The sequence below is a fragment of the Alexandromys fortis genome, unplaced genomic scaffold (assembly GCF_014885135.2).
Source record: "Alexandromys fortis isolate MF-2015 unplaced genomic scaffold, M_Fortis_MF-2015_v1.1 scaffold_76, whole genome shotgun sequence".
Lineage (NCBI taxonomy): Eukaryota > Metazoa > Chordata > Mammalia > Rodentia > Cricetidae > Alexandromys > Alexandromys fortis.
In genome coordinates, this window is record NW_026067997.1 from 6,613,285 (window position 1) to 6,630,106 (window position 16,822).

The window sequence follows — 16,822 nt, forward strand, 5'->3', positions numbered from 1 at the left end:
TCAGTCGGTCCTTTAAGAAGTACATGGTGGTAAAACAGGCATCACTGTGGCTCACTTCTGCCCAAAAGTTAGTAGCTGTATAACTAATGTTCTGTCTAATTTTTGCCATGTTAAAAAAAATGGGAATTGATAAGGATCAGCTCCATTTTTTTAAAATAAGATCTATTGGTAAAATCATTATAGTATTCAGGACCAGGGAGACATACTGTTTGCTGTATAAGCCATGAGGAGCTGAATTCTGACTCACAGTACCCTATAAAAGTCAAGCCTTAAAGTACATGCCTATAACCCCAAACTATGGGGGTGAAAACAAGTGAACCGGCCCTAGGGGGTGAAATGGCTAGGTTCAGTAAGAGCAACTGACTCACAGAAATACAGTGCAGATGTGTGGAGGAATACGTCTTGAAGACAACTTCTAGCTTCCACATGTGCACCCACATGAGCAAACATACCTGCGTACACATATACACACATCGGTACACACACATGCATACACATACACACACACAAGAAAAAAATAGTATAGTATTTGTATCTACCTCTCTACTAGTGAACAGACATGGAGCTCAAATCACAAAGGGTAAATGGCTCTTTTGGACCACCTTGTGATGAATATTTGAGAGTTGGCTGCTGGAAATGTTTGGTGGTTTTGGGTGAGTTTGGGGAGCAAGTATCGCAATGGCCCAGTTGCATTGGCAAAAAGAAAAAACGTCTCTGATGTATAAAATAGTCCAATGATACATGTGAAAATTTTTAAAGTTTTTTTACAAATATATATGCATGAGAAGCCTTATTAGCATTGTCCTTGAGGCTGAGGAAATAAACCAATACTGGGTCATTGCTATGAGGAAGATTTGCTTTTCTCTGAGTACTTAAGAATACTTCTATCTTAGATGAAAATGTTAATATCTGATTTTTTAAAGCTTCTGCATTTAACCTGATTGGTTGTCTGCATTGTCTGATCACCACTTCCCTCCAGTTCTGCTCTAGATTCACCAGTGAGTCTCAGTCTAGAAAAGCTTTCTCCTCAATGTATATTCCGTATAAAATAACGTCCGATTGCCTTCGATGCAAAATTCGCTATGGCGATAACAGACAGGCTGCTCTGTGACAAAGAAAAGGCTCAAATACAAATGGCAGCTGTAGTTTTTAAAATGTAATTTTCCACAGAAAAGCCGCCACCTTGTTCTGTATTCTAGAGCTGAAAAGGGCAAGTGATTTGATGATTACCTGGCCTTATTGGTAATCAGGCCCTGGTGATTCGGGCCCAAGGGGAGCCCGGTCCCTCCAGCGAGCTGTGCTATTTGTACCGCAATCATTTCTCCCACTCGGAATGATGTTATTTTAACTTGCAGTCTCACTCCGAGGAGCCTGAGTCCAACCCCATCCAGCCCGGGCAGCCCTTCTAGTCCTCTCTCAGCCTTTCGCTTCTGGAGGTAAGCAAGTACACCCAGGGCCTGCCAGGGCTGCTTTATCTCTGATTCCCGGGGACCACCCAGTCCTGGAACAGTCTGCCTCACACAGCACATGGGGGACCTGCTTTGGAATTGGTGCCTGCCTGGTACCATATGCAGTGAGGGAACTGGTGGACCTTACCTGGTGGGCTACAGGGAAGCCACTGAGAGCTTTGCTAGTCCCCTCTACTGCAACTTCGGGACATCACATGGTCTTGGGTTATTGTCACTTCCGTATGTCTGCTGGGTTTTCATAGGAAATGACTTGGGCCCATGAGGAGTCGGGGCAAAGAGTAGGCCATGGATGTGACCAAAGTACATAGTATGAAATTCTCAAAGAATTGTATTTTTAAAGAATGGAAATGATTTTAATTATTTTTTTAAGTGTTGATCTGTTCCTTAGGATGATATAATTTATTACTTCCTAATTTATGCTATCATATCATACTATCTGTTCCCACAAACTATTTGATTCACTATCAAGTATTAATTTAAAGGGTTTGCCTTTTTAATCATTTTTCAGACTTTGACTTAAATACCCCCTACTCATAGACTGATTTCAGTTCTTTCTCCTCTGTTCACCAGAGAAAACATCTAAAGAACCCCATGTTTGTGATCTCTGTCACTGTGAGATTCCTGAGGTAAACCACCTGAAGGAAATAAGCATTTTGTCTCCTGGTTTCGGGCTCTTACTGTGGAATGTGAGAGAAAGAATTTATTACCTGTGAAGGTTAATGGATGGCTTTGAACTTTGGTGCATTTCAACTGATAGGATTATACTTAATTTAATGGAAGTGACATTTAGCATGAGAGATGAGTGTCTTATCTGGTAAACCTGTGGATAAGGCAGAATATGATGGTGGGAGGAGAAGCTGTTCATGCCTGACAGCAAGGAAGCAGAGAGGAAGAGGCGGGAACCCAGTGTGCCCTCCCCTTCCATCAGCTAGGCCCCACCTCCGACTCTCCATCACCCTATAGTGCCATCAGCAGTTGACCAAGCTCAACACATACACTTTGGGGCACGTTTTGACAGCTTATTATGAGGTTGCATGATATAAAATACTAACTGCTCTATTATAATATATATTTATGTATTATAAAATATATATATTCTAATGGACCTTCTCGAATTTAGTATCTTTGAACCTCCATGTGTTTAATCAGAATATTTACCCTGAGAACTCAATGTAGCTATTCCTTTTTAATCTTAAGAAAGAACATAGAATCAGTCTTTTGGTTGAAGTTGACTTTCAGTTGGGAAAGATAATCTTGCACTGATAAGTACTCTATTTTGTATAAGCAAATGAATACATTTGCCATTCATAACAAGTGCTTTGAAAATACTAACTTATAATCTTTGGATGGTATTCACGTAGTTTTACGTAATTGTTTCTGTCTTATTTATAAGGTAATACTAAATGGAAATGTGTGGGAAAGTTGATTAGAGAAATGAATTAATGACTTTGAACTTTGGTTCTAGTCTTCTACTGATAGCATTGTATTTATTAATTTAAAAGTAAAGTTTAACTTGAAAGTTATACGTAATAATTTTTACAAAGCATCATCTAGATGTAATCGATCCTAAAGCATAGGAAAATGTTTTTCTTTTCCTGGAGAATTCCATTGCTCTTGTAATTTGTCCAAGTGTGGTGATCAAAGCATGAGATGCTGAAGTTTCTTCTAAGTGTTTATGCTTCTCTGTGTCTTTCCTAAGACAGGATGCTGTTCAGAGTGCAAGCAGGCAGGATGATGTGGTAGCAGAGGGAGGCAAGGTTCTGAAGTGTTGTGAAGAAACATTTTATGAACTGGAGTGTTTTAGCTGGACTATCCTGGGAGTTTAGCATTGCCGATGTGGGACGGGGGACAAAACAAAACACAGAACAGAGCCAGTCTAGCCAATCTAGGAGATAAGAACTTGTGTTTGAGAAACATTGTGTCAGTACTGGACTGAGGAAATAGGTCAGCAACTTGTTGTCAAGCCCAGTGACCTGAATTTGATCCCCAGGACCTATGTGATAGAATCGACTCTTGCGAGTTGTCCTTTGACTTCCACATGTGTGCTATGGCTTGCGCGCACTCACACACACCCTCTCAGGAACACATATGCATTCTTACACAGACTCACACACACACTCATATATACACAATCAAACAAATGTAATAGCTTCTTTTAAAAAATCATGAGCTGATAGGACTATTGGGAGGGTGGAGTAGAAGACAAGCGTAGGGTTGTTCCTGGAGAGATTACTAGGATTCACTGTGGATGTAGCAGGCAGTAGCATGTTTAGTTAGCAGCATGCACAAAGCCTTGGCTCTGATCCCCAGCACCACATAATGCTGGGCCCGATGATGCAACCTGTAATCCCTGCGCTCTGGTAGTAGAGACAGGGGGATCAGAAATTCAGTGATGTTCTCAGCTCCATAGCGAGCTTGAGGCTAGCCCGAAATACATGAGACTGTCTCAAAAACTAAACAAACAAGAATATGATTAATTTGATTTGGGACAATGTTATGTAGGTCCTCGTCTACTAAACGACAGCTCTTCACTTACTTCCATCTACTACTGCCAGCCACAAAGGGGGAATGCCTCTGTTTACAGATAGGGATACTAACTCCGAGAGAGGCTTAAAAACGTAGACTCAAGCTGAAGTCTCAACCTCGCTCCACAGTCGGTGACTTCAGACATCCACACTGCTATGAAATCATTTAAATAGAATTTTAATTATCTGGTTTAGGTAGACTTCGTGACTTTCATTTAGACTCTTTTATTTCCCAAGAGCCTTGCTCGGCAAATGGAATGCAGTAAACATTTGAGAAAGGTTTATTAAAGAACAGATGAATGAATAAGAGCCAGAGATGTATCACCTTGTGTGCCGCTAAGAAATCCACCATCCAGTGAAAGTGGACCAGTTTCCATACAAACAGTTGTGTTCGTCACTCTCCAGCCTAGGATTTTGGAAAGGATCCACTCCCTTCAGGGACCAATAGTTTCTGTAACACATGCCTTCAAGGCTGCCTTGGGCACAAAAACCTAACCGGTGGATTGGAAGTTCATAGAGAATGGCACGTAGTTGATGCTGGTGCACATTCCATCACGAGGAATGTGGCGTTCTGGTCACACCTAATGAGATAGGGCTCACCTAGGTTGAGGTAAAGGAGCAAACAGGTTTGGTGAATGGCAGTCTTTGTCAGAGAAGCTGATGAAAGAGAGGTGTAGATTGGAGGTATTCAGTAGGTAATTTTCAATGGCTGATAGAAGCTGAGGTTTCCAGCATGGATAGCTGGGCCAGAACCTAGAAGAGTTTGGGAGGCAAGACCTAGTGATGAGTCTGCCCCAGAACACATTGTTCTGGAAGGAGTTATAGGATTAGCAGCTTGGACACACGTTTTTCTGATAGTGCCCTCTAAAGTGTCTGCTCTAAGATGATGGTCTGATGTTATAAATTGTAGGAATATAAATGTGTTTGTGACATTGAAAACCCGTGTATCTATGACACCACGGATGGCTCTCTTCTCCCTTGGGCTGCCGCGGGTCAGATTTCTCCCCTGTGCCCTTCTTGTGAGTGTGTGTGGAGGTGCAGGGGAGACTGACAGTCGTGCCCTTTGAGGTGCTGACATCCACTTTCTAAATATGGTGGTGGAAGAGTCTGCTCCTTTCATGGTAAAGCTCCGGAGGCAGGCTGTACTGACGGCTGAGTCAGCTCTCCTTCTCCGGCAGGTCCCCGTGGGCTTCTCCAGGTCAGCCTTCCAGGCGGCTGGCCAGAAATGAGAGCTGCAAGCTCCCAGACGGCTCTCTTGCTGAGCAAACTTGCTCTTTGGGAAAAGAGGCCTGGAAGTGTGGGTCCAGATGCCAGCAACACAACTTTGGGCCCCGTGTGAGAGGAAGAATTTCCCAGAAAGATTTCTGAAGATATGATGGGCTCCCCAATCCCTGACCGTCAGTTGGGGAGGCTAGATACCCACATAGCCCGGAAGAAGCCGAGGGGGGCTCTGCAGTAATGGAACATGAGGCTATAGTCCAGAGTCCCTTCTGGTCTCACGTTCTGACCTGTTTATTTTATAGTCTTCCAGCCATCCTGAGAAAAGAGGTGATACTAACACATCCCTTAGTTCCTAAACAAGTAAGGTATGAATCTAATTCTGAACATCAGTTTATCAGCTGCCAGTGTGACAGAAAGCACCGTGAGGACCTTAAGTGTCCTCGGTACATGCCTGCCCTCGCTGCTTCTGAGACAGCCGTGGCCTTTCAGAAATTTCCATGATACCTGTGCTGCTTACGGATTCTGTTCCTTCTTGCCCCTCCCACGTCCCTCATCTCTCTCAGATGTGACTGAAACAAACATGCTGTATTTCCTGTGGAATGTAGTGCTTGTTCCTGAGAAAATCCACGTCATTGTGTTGTGAACTCTACCAGGAGAGCACACGTTGTCTCCTTCACATGCGTATTCGTCAATCCTCAACAGTTCTCACGTATACAGGAGAGGCCCCATGAACAGGCATCGGCCGAGTGAGTGGTTGTTGTGTATTATGTCCTAGAATTTGAGTCTGTGCTCCAGACATCACGTGCGGTTCTGTACCAGGTGTGTCTCAGAGTGGTCCTAAAACCTTAAAATAGAGAATTTGAATTCTGATGATTCCCTAAATTGTGAGTGTCAGCTATCAAAGGCTATCAAAAATGTGAACACAGACCAGGGAGCAGCAATTATCAGTACGGAGAGGACAAATTAAATAGGTACACCTGATGCGAGGTGGACCCCAGCATATGCTGGAGACTGTGCTGGGCTAGGGTGAGGGGCAGAAAAAGTGTTCTAGAAATCAAAGCATGACGCACTGAGGAAGAGAATTGGATTATACTCTCTGGAGGGAAGGACCAGCGGGCCTCACTTTCTACCATCTCTCTGGTACCCAGAAAAGCATCTAGTATGTCCTGAGAGTCTCCAACTTACAATGGCTCCACTTAGTGGTATGATGTCTTTTCCATGGCACAAAAGTGAATGTGTTCAGTGGGAACCATACTTCAAGTTTGGAATATTGTTCTTTTCCCAGGCTAGTGGTGTGTGGTAGGATCTTGTCTGTTGTGCTGGCCAGCAGTAGTGAGTGGGAGCTCCCAGCCAGCATTGTGATCAAGAATGGAAAAAGCCAAACTGATGCTGTTGGTAGGCCAAGAAAATAGTTGGTTCTGACCATTTATTATGGTTTTTATTGGGACAGCGCCTCATTATAAGCTTGAGGGGTATCAATACTAGATACTAAATAAAGGCCTTGTTGTTGATTATGGTTTGAAGAAAGTAGAGAAGGGCCTGAGAGATAGGTCAGTGGGTATATGCCATGGAAGTATGAGGCCTGGGTTTGAATGCTCAAACCCTATATAAGAATTGGTCATGTTGTGCAAATGTCTATAATCCTAGCATCCTTATAAGGGGATGAGAGAGGGCAGAATCCCCCCTACATATGCACCATACACCTCTGACCTCTACATATGTGCACACATATTCACACACACAGTTGCATGCATATACAAATATGCACAAAAAGAAAAAGAATAAATAGCTGTTATTGAAAGGATCTGGAATTACTTGTAAGAAACCGAAGCCCTTCGGTGAGTCTGTGTTTGCCTTGGCAGTATCTTATCTGTGAGTGAGTCACTGCTGCCCTTGGTCTGTGGGCTCCTTTTCTCTAGTCCTTAGCTGATACCACTTCATTCTTTCACTCATTCATGTCAGCTCCCTGGTCTGAGGCATTTGAGTTTTTGAATGGAAACACTAGGAGAATGCTTGAGTCTTGGTCAGTATCCCAAAGCCTACAAGCTTTGTGACCTTGAGTCCATTGTGAACTTCTTGGACCTGTATGTTTAGTCTCCATCTATGAATTACCGACCTCAGTGGCAACTTAGGAACAGTAGCGTCTCAGCTTTGAGTGTAAATCGTGGCGGCAAGAAGACGGCATGTGGTGGACAACAAAAGCAGGCAGTGCCTTAGCAGGGAGAGCCTTCAGAACAGCGTCAGCTAATGCAATCCTTCCGAGAGCATTTGTCTTGCTGCCGGAAATGTTGCTGGGTACCCACGACTGCCTGGATCCCTTCACTTCACTTGTTGCCATGGTGAGGGGCAGACATAGTGTTTACCAAGTGTACGGCAGTATGTTCTGCTTCTGTGTCTCCTTCTCACAGGGAACCTCACTGTGTCCTCTGCTCACTCGAGTGTCACCTGACTACAGAGCCACTGCACCCTTCCCGTGGCGTTTGCTGTTAGGATGAATGCAGCCACTTGTCTTTTCAGCTTGCACTCCCCGTTTCCCTTCAGAGAGGACATTGCACAAATCTGAAAAAGCTGGCAGCAGATGGTAGTTTTTCTGAACTCTAGGATGCTGGTTCCTGTGCTTTTGTGAATGTGGTGGTGTAATGAATTGCCTTATATGTTCCCGAGATTTATTTCTGAATTACTCTGTAGCACCAAGTCGATGTGATGCAGTCTGTGTGTGCAGAGTGGCTCTGCCAGCCAGAGATGATGCTTGTGTTACACGCTGTGCCAAGCTTGTGGGCGTGGCTCAAGCAGAGATGGGAAGGAAGAGAGCCTCGGATGTCACTGAAAAGTTGGCAAAAGCAGTGTAGGCAAGCGTGTTTGCATTTGAGCCATCCCATCCTTGCCACGTTTGTACAGGCGTCACCTTTGGGAGACAGCTGGTTTTTGTAAGGATGCAAAGGAGGAACGCATCTCTGTGGTTCCCAGGAAGGGATGAGTTGTGGGGTCATAGATTTCACGTGGCGTGTACAATGGATGAGCACGAGTAAAACAGACATGGTTTCCTTTGGTTTTGCTGGAGCATAGTCGTTCTTGTTATAGAGTCCATGTCGTCCTTGAACTTGAAATCTTACCTTCAGTGTCCTGTTTAAAGATGCGTGCCACCACACCTAGCTTAACTATGTATGTATATATATATATATATATATATGCACATATTTATGTATTATGTATTAATGGACATCATAACCTCATAAGCTTATTTGCTGTACAGAAACACAATCTAATTAGGGGACAGCGTCTTACAAGATGACGTGACAAGCAAGGCCTTGAGGACAATGGAGTCTCAGGAGTATATCAGTCCTTGCAGACCCTCTGTGTGTGCCTGTGTCACTGACCCTAGGAGCAGCAGCCAGTCGCTTGTCCTGGTGACTGTGTTTGCTTGCCACTTGCTTATATTTTTACATTTGCCTTTCTGCTTACTGACATGGTTAAACCCCAGAATCAGCATTCTAGGTGTTTGCATGTAGAGTGGCTCAGTTTCCAGCACTAGTAGAGAGAGTGCGCTTCGTGTCTGGTGGTACTCTTGGGTTTCTCACATGGACACTGTGCCTAGGAGGGGGAACTGTATTTGTTTGACATTTGAGGCCTGGAGAGACCTTGCCTGGAGATTGGATTTCCCACTTTGCCCAGGTCCAGATCATGTTTGCCCTTATAGCGTGCCTCCTGCACCTTGACACCCCCCAGATTAAAACTCCAGCTCCTTCCTGTTTTCCCAGTCCTCGCCTCAGCACCTGGCTGCAGAGCCTCGCTGCTCTTCGATAGCATAAGCATCCTGTGTCACCCTTCCCCTCCCCCCACCCGCCACCACTCACAGTCACTGCAATTATGTGTTCAGAATATAAAACTCCATTTAGAGAGAGGGATTTTGTCATTCAGGGAAACCACTGCTTGGTTCTGCATGCATTATTCCATCCTCTGCCCCCTTCACCTCTTCAGATTATTTTTAGAGAGTCTAGATGGTGTAATGTGGGTCAGATTGGGTTCATTTGGCAGCCAGGCCGTGGGTCCCAGAAGCTCCCAAGAGCTGGGCTGCTGCAAACTGAGCAGGATGGAGCCAGTGAGCTCCCTTAGCTGGGCCAGCCTTCTCCTGCCTGGGGTAGCAATGTTTTCACCACTGCTGTGACCTTTGGCGGGTCCTCTGAGCCCTATTAGGAGAGTGTCCTCTTCATGACCGAAGAAAAGTATGCCGTTCCATTTGCAAGGGGCCAGGACCCTTCCTTCGGCCCTGGCAGCTCTGTCCATTATTGACCCCTTTCATGGTCCAAATATTCTGACTACTCCGCTGAGCTCACTCTTTGAATTTGGGTTTATATTTAAAGTACCGTATGAAGCTGTCACCATTATCTCTTCGTAATTTCTTACTGGTTGTTCTTTTGGTAAGTGAAGAAAATAAAAGAAGAAGAAAATTAAAATAATATCTACCTTTTCAAATGTGTATATGTGTGTGTCCATCCAACCAAGTGTGTGTGTGTGTGTGTGTGTGTGTGTATGCATCTGTGTCTGTATGTGCGTCTGTGTCTGTATGTGCGTCTGCGTCTGTGCATTTCTGTGTGTGTTGAGCTCAAGGCTCTGTCCTGTGTTCCACTTTGTGACTAAAAAAAAAAATGGCATTCTACATCACTAAAAAAAACCTGTTTCCTATATTTAAGAAATGTGGATACAGCCATTAACACCCACCGTGCTGATGAGAGAATGGAGTTGTGATATTCTGTGAAAGCATAAGTTGGTGATATAGTCAAGCTCAGAGACATCTCGGCTCGCGGAGTCATACAAATGCAGAATTGAAGGAGGAGAAAGCTCTCAGGTTCCCCTGCAGTAGCGTGGATAATAATACCTCTTGGGGGTGTTGTGAGAATTAATTAGGGAACATTTGTGAACTGTTCCCAGATGAGTGCTCTGTTTTAATATTCTCAGCTTCCTATTGTTCTTGGAAACCCAGCATTCCAGATGAACGGCGAAGTCCAACCTTGCTACCGAAGATGCTGCAGATTCTAATCGCATGTGACAGAGAATGATGAGGTTTGATGAGCGTGGGATGGCTTTGTTGATGGCCCCAAGTAGAAAGGGAAATGAGCTGCAGCTCATGGAATTCTTCTACTTTTCCACATCCTTTTCCTTGGCATTTACTCAACCATCACTGGTTACAGACAAGAAGACATTATAGAGATACCTCAAAATGAGAGGAGCTTTTATTTTCTCTCTATAGATTAGAAATTTATTTTTCACTGCTCTTTAAGTAAAATAAAGATTTGCCTGTACTCACTTTAGACCAGGTTCTGAGTCCTAAACTCATTACTTTTATCAATTTATTTTGGGTTTTTGTTTTGTTTTGTTTTTTGAAACAGGGTCTTACTAAATAGCTTTGGCTGGCCTAGTACTCACTATATAGACCAGGCTAGCCTTGAACTCACAATAATTCTCTTGCCCCTGGGCCTGGCTCCCAAGTCATCTTTAATGCCCTGCCTTTGAAATTTTCTTTTAGTGTGCACACGCGTGTTGGTGAGGGTCTGTATGTGTGACAATGATTGGGAAGTCTTGTTAACGGTATGTCGTGGTTAGCTTTGTCAACATGACACAGTCTAGACTCGACTGGGATATATGTAGTTAAATTGAACTTGTGTGTGACTGGGGGGGAATCATCTTGATTAGTGGCAGGCTCGCCTGTTTGCCCACTGTGGCTAGCACTGTTCCCTGCGCAGGGGTCCTGGACAATATACAAATGGAGACAGAGATCTCCTCACCAGCATGCGTGCATTCGTTCATCATACTCTGTTCTTTCTTGACTGTGGGTATGATATGACCAGCTTCTTCAGTTTCCCATTGCCCTTTGGTTCTTCTTGACTGTGGTTATATGACCGTCTTCTTCAGGTACCTAATGCCTTGGCCTCCCTTGAGTGATGGACTCTAACAGGAACGGTGAATCAGATAAGCCCTTTCCCCCATCAGTTGCTTTTGGGGTAGATTAACACAAAATGGGAAACGAAGACAGCACGCCCTCCTCTGTTATGGACTTCACGCCCCTGCTCTTATGGTTAGGAAGGAAAATACACTCATTTGTAGGAAATACATGTCAAAGTGTTCAAAGGCTATGCATTTGGATGTCTGAGAATTACTCTCAAATGCATATAGGAGTTGAAAGGGAAGTGAGGGAATAGGAGACAAGCTTAGTCTGGTTACTGTCACTCAGCCATAGGTGTTTGTAATAGCCTCCACCGGACCTCCTGCTTAGTCAGCCTGTGTCCAGTTTGTCTCTCTCCAGCTCTTTTGGGAGTGCCGAGCAGGCTTCTGCTCAGAACCTTCTAGTGACCTCCCACCCTTGCTCACGTCCTGTGTCCCAGCTTGCCTCATTCATTTTCATGGGCCACATTGCTTGCTCTTGACTATTCTAGGCAGGTTTCAGTGTTGGAACTTAATAGGTTTCTAGTTCTGGAATGTCCTCTTATTTCTTTGATTAAAAAACAAAAATCCAAATCTCCAAAACTTTTAGAAGAGTGTTGTAGTCAACTGCCATGATTCTCCAGCTAGCCGTCACCACGCTTGTCTGCTGCCCCTTTGCTTCCTTCCCTTTCGTCTCCTGTATGTACTTCAGTAGTTTTCAGACGTCTCAAGCATAACCTTTGACTATTTTAGGACACATTTCCTAGGAAGAAATCTGTTTTCCTTCCTAACCTTAGGGTGATTATTTATCCCCAAACCAAGCATTATAACAGTGGTGATATCAAGAGTCTTTATTTGGGCCTTTTGGTGGGGGAGGGGGCACAGCCATCTATAGACGTTTTATTTTTATTTGATTTTATTCTGAGTGGTACTAGGCATCAAATTTGGAGCGTTGTGCATCCTAGGTAAATGTTCTGCCATTAAGGCCTAAAAGTTGATTTTGTTTTGTTTTGTCTATTTGTTTTGTTTTGTTTTAATTCAGGACCCAATTAAAACTCAGAAATTCCCTTGAATTGTCACGTGCCTTTACCTCTTTTAGCCAATAAACTTATCCTCCCCCCCCCTTCCCTGCTTTCCTGAATGTTGACAGTTTGGACGTGTGTCCCCACTCTGTAGTGAGGGACACACCTAGCCACAACCTCTGCTGTGCAGTGGTCCCCTCCTGTTCAGACCCAGGTTCCAGATACTTGGTGAGACTGGGGGAAGTATTCCTTACCGGGAAGCTGGAAGCCCAATACCTGGCAAGAACAGGCAGGGATGGTCTTACCTGGCCTCGTCGGGAGACCTAAAGCCTTGTGCCTAAGGTTCCCTCCATTCATGTCCCTTCTCCTTTCCTAAACACTACTAGGGAGACATTTTAAGTTCCTGTGAGTATTTTTCCACCAAAAAAAAAAAAAATTACCTGCCCTGGGTTTGACATTCATTGATGACCTTGTTTGGATGAGATTTTGGTACTGAAATCTGTAACAGTTTTCCAAATCTGTCTCTAATTCATCAGCTAAGGAACTTTCTCTCCTTCCTTTCCCATCAATCTTAGGCATCTTCTCGTTAACTCATATAGTTTTCAACCAGAAAATAGGAAACACATACCTATTTGGTATATAACGATTCACCACCATCATGGTGTCCTAAGATCAATCGGTGGGGAGCCTTTGAAGCTGCTTCTGGGTCCTTCTGACATGACCCCATTAGTCTTGGATTGTGTCGTCATTTCCTAGCACAGCAAGGTGTTCTGGCTGTCCAGAACAGCCATAGGACACCCACACAGGGCCCCGGTGCTTCCCTCCCCTGCCGTCTGTACTAAATGTCACTGCAGCAGAGCAGCCCGAACCCCTCATCGGACCCCTCTGCTTCATGACACCACCGACAGTGACCTTCTCACCTGACATGCATCATTGGCTGTTCTTGGCGTCGATTGTTTCTGACCCAAATAAGACCTCCAGGTTAGCCGGGACTGACCCATTTGTTTGCCATCTGGTCCCCAGTGTGCCTTGCGTGCCACGCCCTTAAAAAGGCTCGCTAGGGTGTTGAATGAGTTGATCCGTATTGCCAGCACACATCAAGTTCTTTCAGATTATCTGTTGACGAGCTGAATCAGACAGACTGCAGGCGGCTCGCGGCCATTTGTGAGGAGCCCATTGCAGTTTTGAGCAGTTCCGTGACTTTGTCTTTGGGGTTACTCGGAGCTGTTACCAACCATACATTACAAATGCCACTCATTCCACCACTTGGCAGTTGACGGTGGAGCATTAATGATGCAATTCTTCCTCTCCAGCTTCCCCGAACAGAAGGTCTGGCTATTTTAGAAATTTAAAAGGAAAAAGAAAAAAAAATGTAACACTTGACGATGTTAGAAATTTTTTGCATGAGATCTAATGTTGGTAACTAAAAATCGAGTACAATGAGGGCCTTCTAAACTGGGGTGGTGGTGTTCTATACTTAATGTAATAAAAGCCTTAATGGGACTTTTAATGTGCATAACGTGACTGGAGAGAATTTCTGTCCTACTGAGATGCTAAGAATTACGAGGAGGGTAAGGGGCAGGAGTCACATGGCCACTTACTGTAGGTGATTTCGTGTCTCAGTTGAATGGTGGCCCTGAAGATACCAGATCCTAACTGATGGAACTATACTTTACATGAAGAAACGAGCTTTAGCCGATGTGGTTCCTGTAGGGATCTTGGAAGGACGAGATCTCTCCGACATTATTCTGTAGTCTTTCAGTTAATCTCAGAGTTCTTCCGAGAGAGCCGGGAGGTGGTGGGGAGACCGCTCTGCTGGTAAAGCTTAGGTGTACAAACATGTCTCCTCCCGTCTAATATTTCTCTCTAGTGCTGGGATTAAAGGTGTGCGCCACTACTGCCTGGTTTCTGTGGCAAGCTAGTGTGACTACTGGGATTAAAGGTGTGTGTCACCACTGCCTGGCCTGTAAGGCAGACCACTGGGGCTGTTTTTCTCTCTCAACTCCAGGCAAGCTTTATTTATTAAAATACAAATGAAATACCACTACACACATGTCTATAAATTTTTACATTGCTTGCTTATTTTGAGGCACTATTTTACTCCACCACTGTTGCAAGGAGCCACTTGTTTGTCCCGGACACCCAAAAACAAAATAACCACAAAGAAATTGGATTAATTAAATCACTGCTAGGCCCATTAGCTCTAGCTTCTTATTGGCTGTCTCTTAACATCTTAATTTAACCCATCTCCACTAATCTGTGCATCACCATGAGCTCATGACCTACTAGCAAAGTTTCAGCACGTCTATCTCAGCAGTGGCTCCATCGTGTCTCCCTGACCGCCTTCCTCCTCCTAGCATTCAGTCCAGTTTTCTCCACCTAAGTTCTGCCCTATCAACAGGCCAAGGCAGTTTCTTTATTCATTAACGGTAATCACAGCACACAGAGGGGACTGCTGCATCACACCACTTTGTAAGTTTGATTGTGAATAAAAATGAAATGAAAACATCTTGACGTTATTGTGATCCTTTAACATAGTGCTAGAAGAAGAAATAATCTTTCTAGTTAAATAGAATGGACCCTTCTATTCTCTTCCTCTGTCTAGAAGTCACACCGTTGCTTAAGCATATACAAGGTTAGGAAGTCCTCATGTGAGTTGTTAAGGTGGGGGGGGGAGTCTCATGTCTACTAAAAAAAAAAAAAGCCCTAAAATTGCCTTTCTAGCAGGTGAAATTGTGGCTTTGGAATTCTTTGTAGAACTTTGTAAGCTGAAGTATATTAGTCAGTTGGCCAGAAAATTTACTGAAGGGTGTTCTTAGTGTGGAAAAGTTGCAGGCACTGAGTTGTGTCAGGATTGTCACGTGAGTGGTGTCCCCAGAGGATATCCCGTGCAGGATCAGGATTTGAACCTGACTATGAAGGATGGATGTCTAGGGAGTGCGCAGGGAGGAAGAGAGAACATCCTTTAGGAGGCACAGAGGTATGGACATGAAAGGACTGCCGGCTGCATGTGCAGGGATGAGAATGAGCCACATCCTGAAGAGCTTGTATAATGCTCCAAGAGCAGAGAGGGGGCTCCATAGAAAAGGGGGGTTAGGATGAGAGTGTATAATCTCGTATGCCAGTCCTGAGGGATTTTGGTTTTTGCTTATTTGCTTTTTTAGCTTTAGGAAGGGTCTGGCGGGTTTTATTCTGACAAATGGTAGCTCGCCAGGACTGTTACACTGGAGGAGCTTGGGATGAATGCAGTGGAAGAAGGGGTGCACAGAAAAGCCCAGAGAACAGAAAGGGAAAGGCGGCGTGAGAAGAGGAAGGGAACCATGGGGAGGGTTAGGAAGAGCTAATGGGACCCACTGGAAGACAGATAGCCAAGGAGAATTGTGACATACACATAGAAGAGAAAAAAATTTAGATAACTGTTTTGTGTTGAGTGATGTCAGTCCTGCTCGTGGTGGCCAGACCAAGTAGGGATGTCCTGGCACCATAGCCTGAGCTAGGGGTGGTGTTCTAAGATGAAGAAAGGTAGGGGGCATCAACAGAGGTCTGCTGGCCCATTTCTAATTGTGAGACAGGAGGCAGGCGCTCTCCTAAACCTGTGCTACTCCACTGTTCCATGTTTTAGATTGGGAGTCAGGAAACACAGGAGCTATGGCCAGATATTAGCTGCAAGACGAACACACGTGTGTTCGGTTGTAGCTTGCACTAAGAATTCATGAATCCAGTCACAAGGAAGGAAACCCAGAGCTCTGACCTAGAGAAGCATTCAGATGGTCAAAGCTCCAACTGGAGCCTCTACCTTCTCGATTCCCTAGCTAGAGAAGGGTCCATGGTTGTGGGTGTAAGGACATAATTATTTTGATTTTCTACTACTAAGAATGAGCTGTGGAACCTACCATGGGTCATGTGGGTTGACATCAGGTTGACTTCCTGGTAATAATTTCATCGGTGGGTGTTCTATAGAATGTCTTTGGGCATTGTGAGAACCAGTTGTTAAAACTCAACTAGCCTGGCAGCGTGCGAAGCCATTAAGAGTGTGAGGCTGTATCCATTTAGACTGTTTTCAGTTTAGGACAGCCTGCAGATTATGAATATAGGCAGTTGTCATGCATCGTTCAGCATACTTAGGGAGTGTTTTCCTCTTTAGTTTGTCAAGGCTAAGTCATTGTCATGCACTGTGATTCTAGATGTGTGTGTGTGTGTGTGTGTGTGTGTGTGTGTGTAAAGTCATTTGAGGAGAAAACTACCTCCCCAACTTCAAGATACTTGGCCGGGCATGCAATTCTATTTAGATACAAAAAACCTGTTTCGTCACTTCAGAATCACTTCTGGGTAGCCAGATGTAAATGATTAGCTTTGACAGCCCTTTGGATAGTCACATCTGGCTGAGGTCAGTGCCCTATGTGCCAAGGCTGGCCTGGTAGCTGTAGCCAGCTACAGCATAACAGTGAATGACTGAGTTATATTACAACTTAGACCCACAGAGTATATAACAAAAATATAAGTATCATTTCAGCTTTGTTAAAAGGAAGTTGAGCAAGAACTCAGATTTTTATCTAGGATGTTTTTACATTTGACCCTTGAGTAAGATTCCTAATGTCAATATTTCACTGAGAATCTCTGATACTCAGGGGCACAGTGAAGCACAGTTGTTCTTTCTTGACGAAAG

General features: G+C 44.3%; 1 protein-coding gene across 12 annotated transcripts in view; it reads left to right on the forward strand.

The window, feature by feature from the left end:
• Positions 1 to 16,822, forward strand: part of Mast4 (microtubule associated serine/threonine kinase family member 4) — a 905,780-nt gene that overhangs the window by 699,768 nt on the left and 189,190 nt on the right. Inside the window, exon 2 of one of the 12 annotated variants that reach the window (XM_050160404.1) lies at positions 1,356 to 1,436. The exons of the other annotated variants lie outside the window; for them this stretch is intronic. Coding sequence (XP_050016361.1) covers positions 1,356 to 1,436 — 81 coding nt within the window. The remainder of the gene's footprint in view (positions 1 to 1,355; positions 1,437 to 16,822) is intronic. 12 annotated transcript variants of the gene reach the window in all.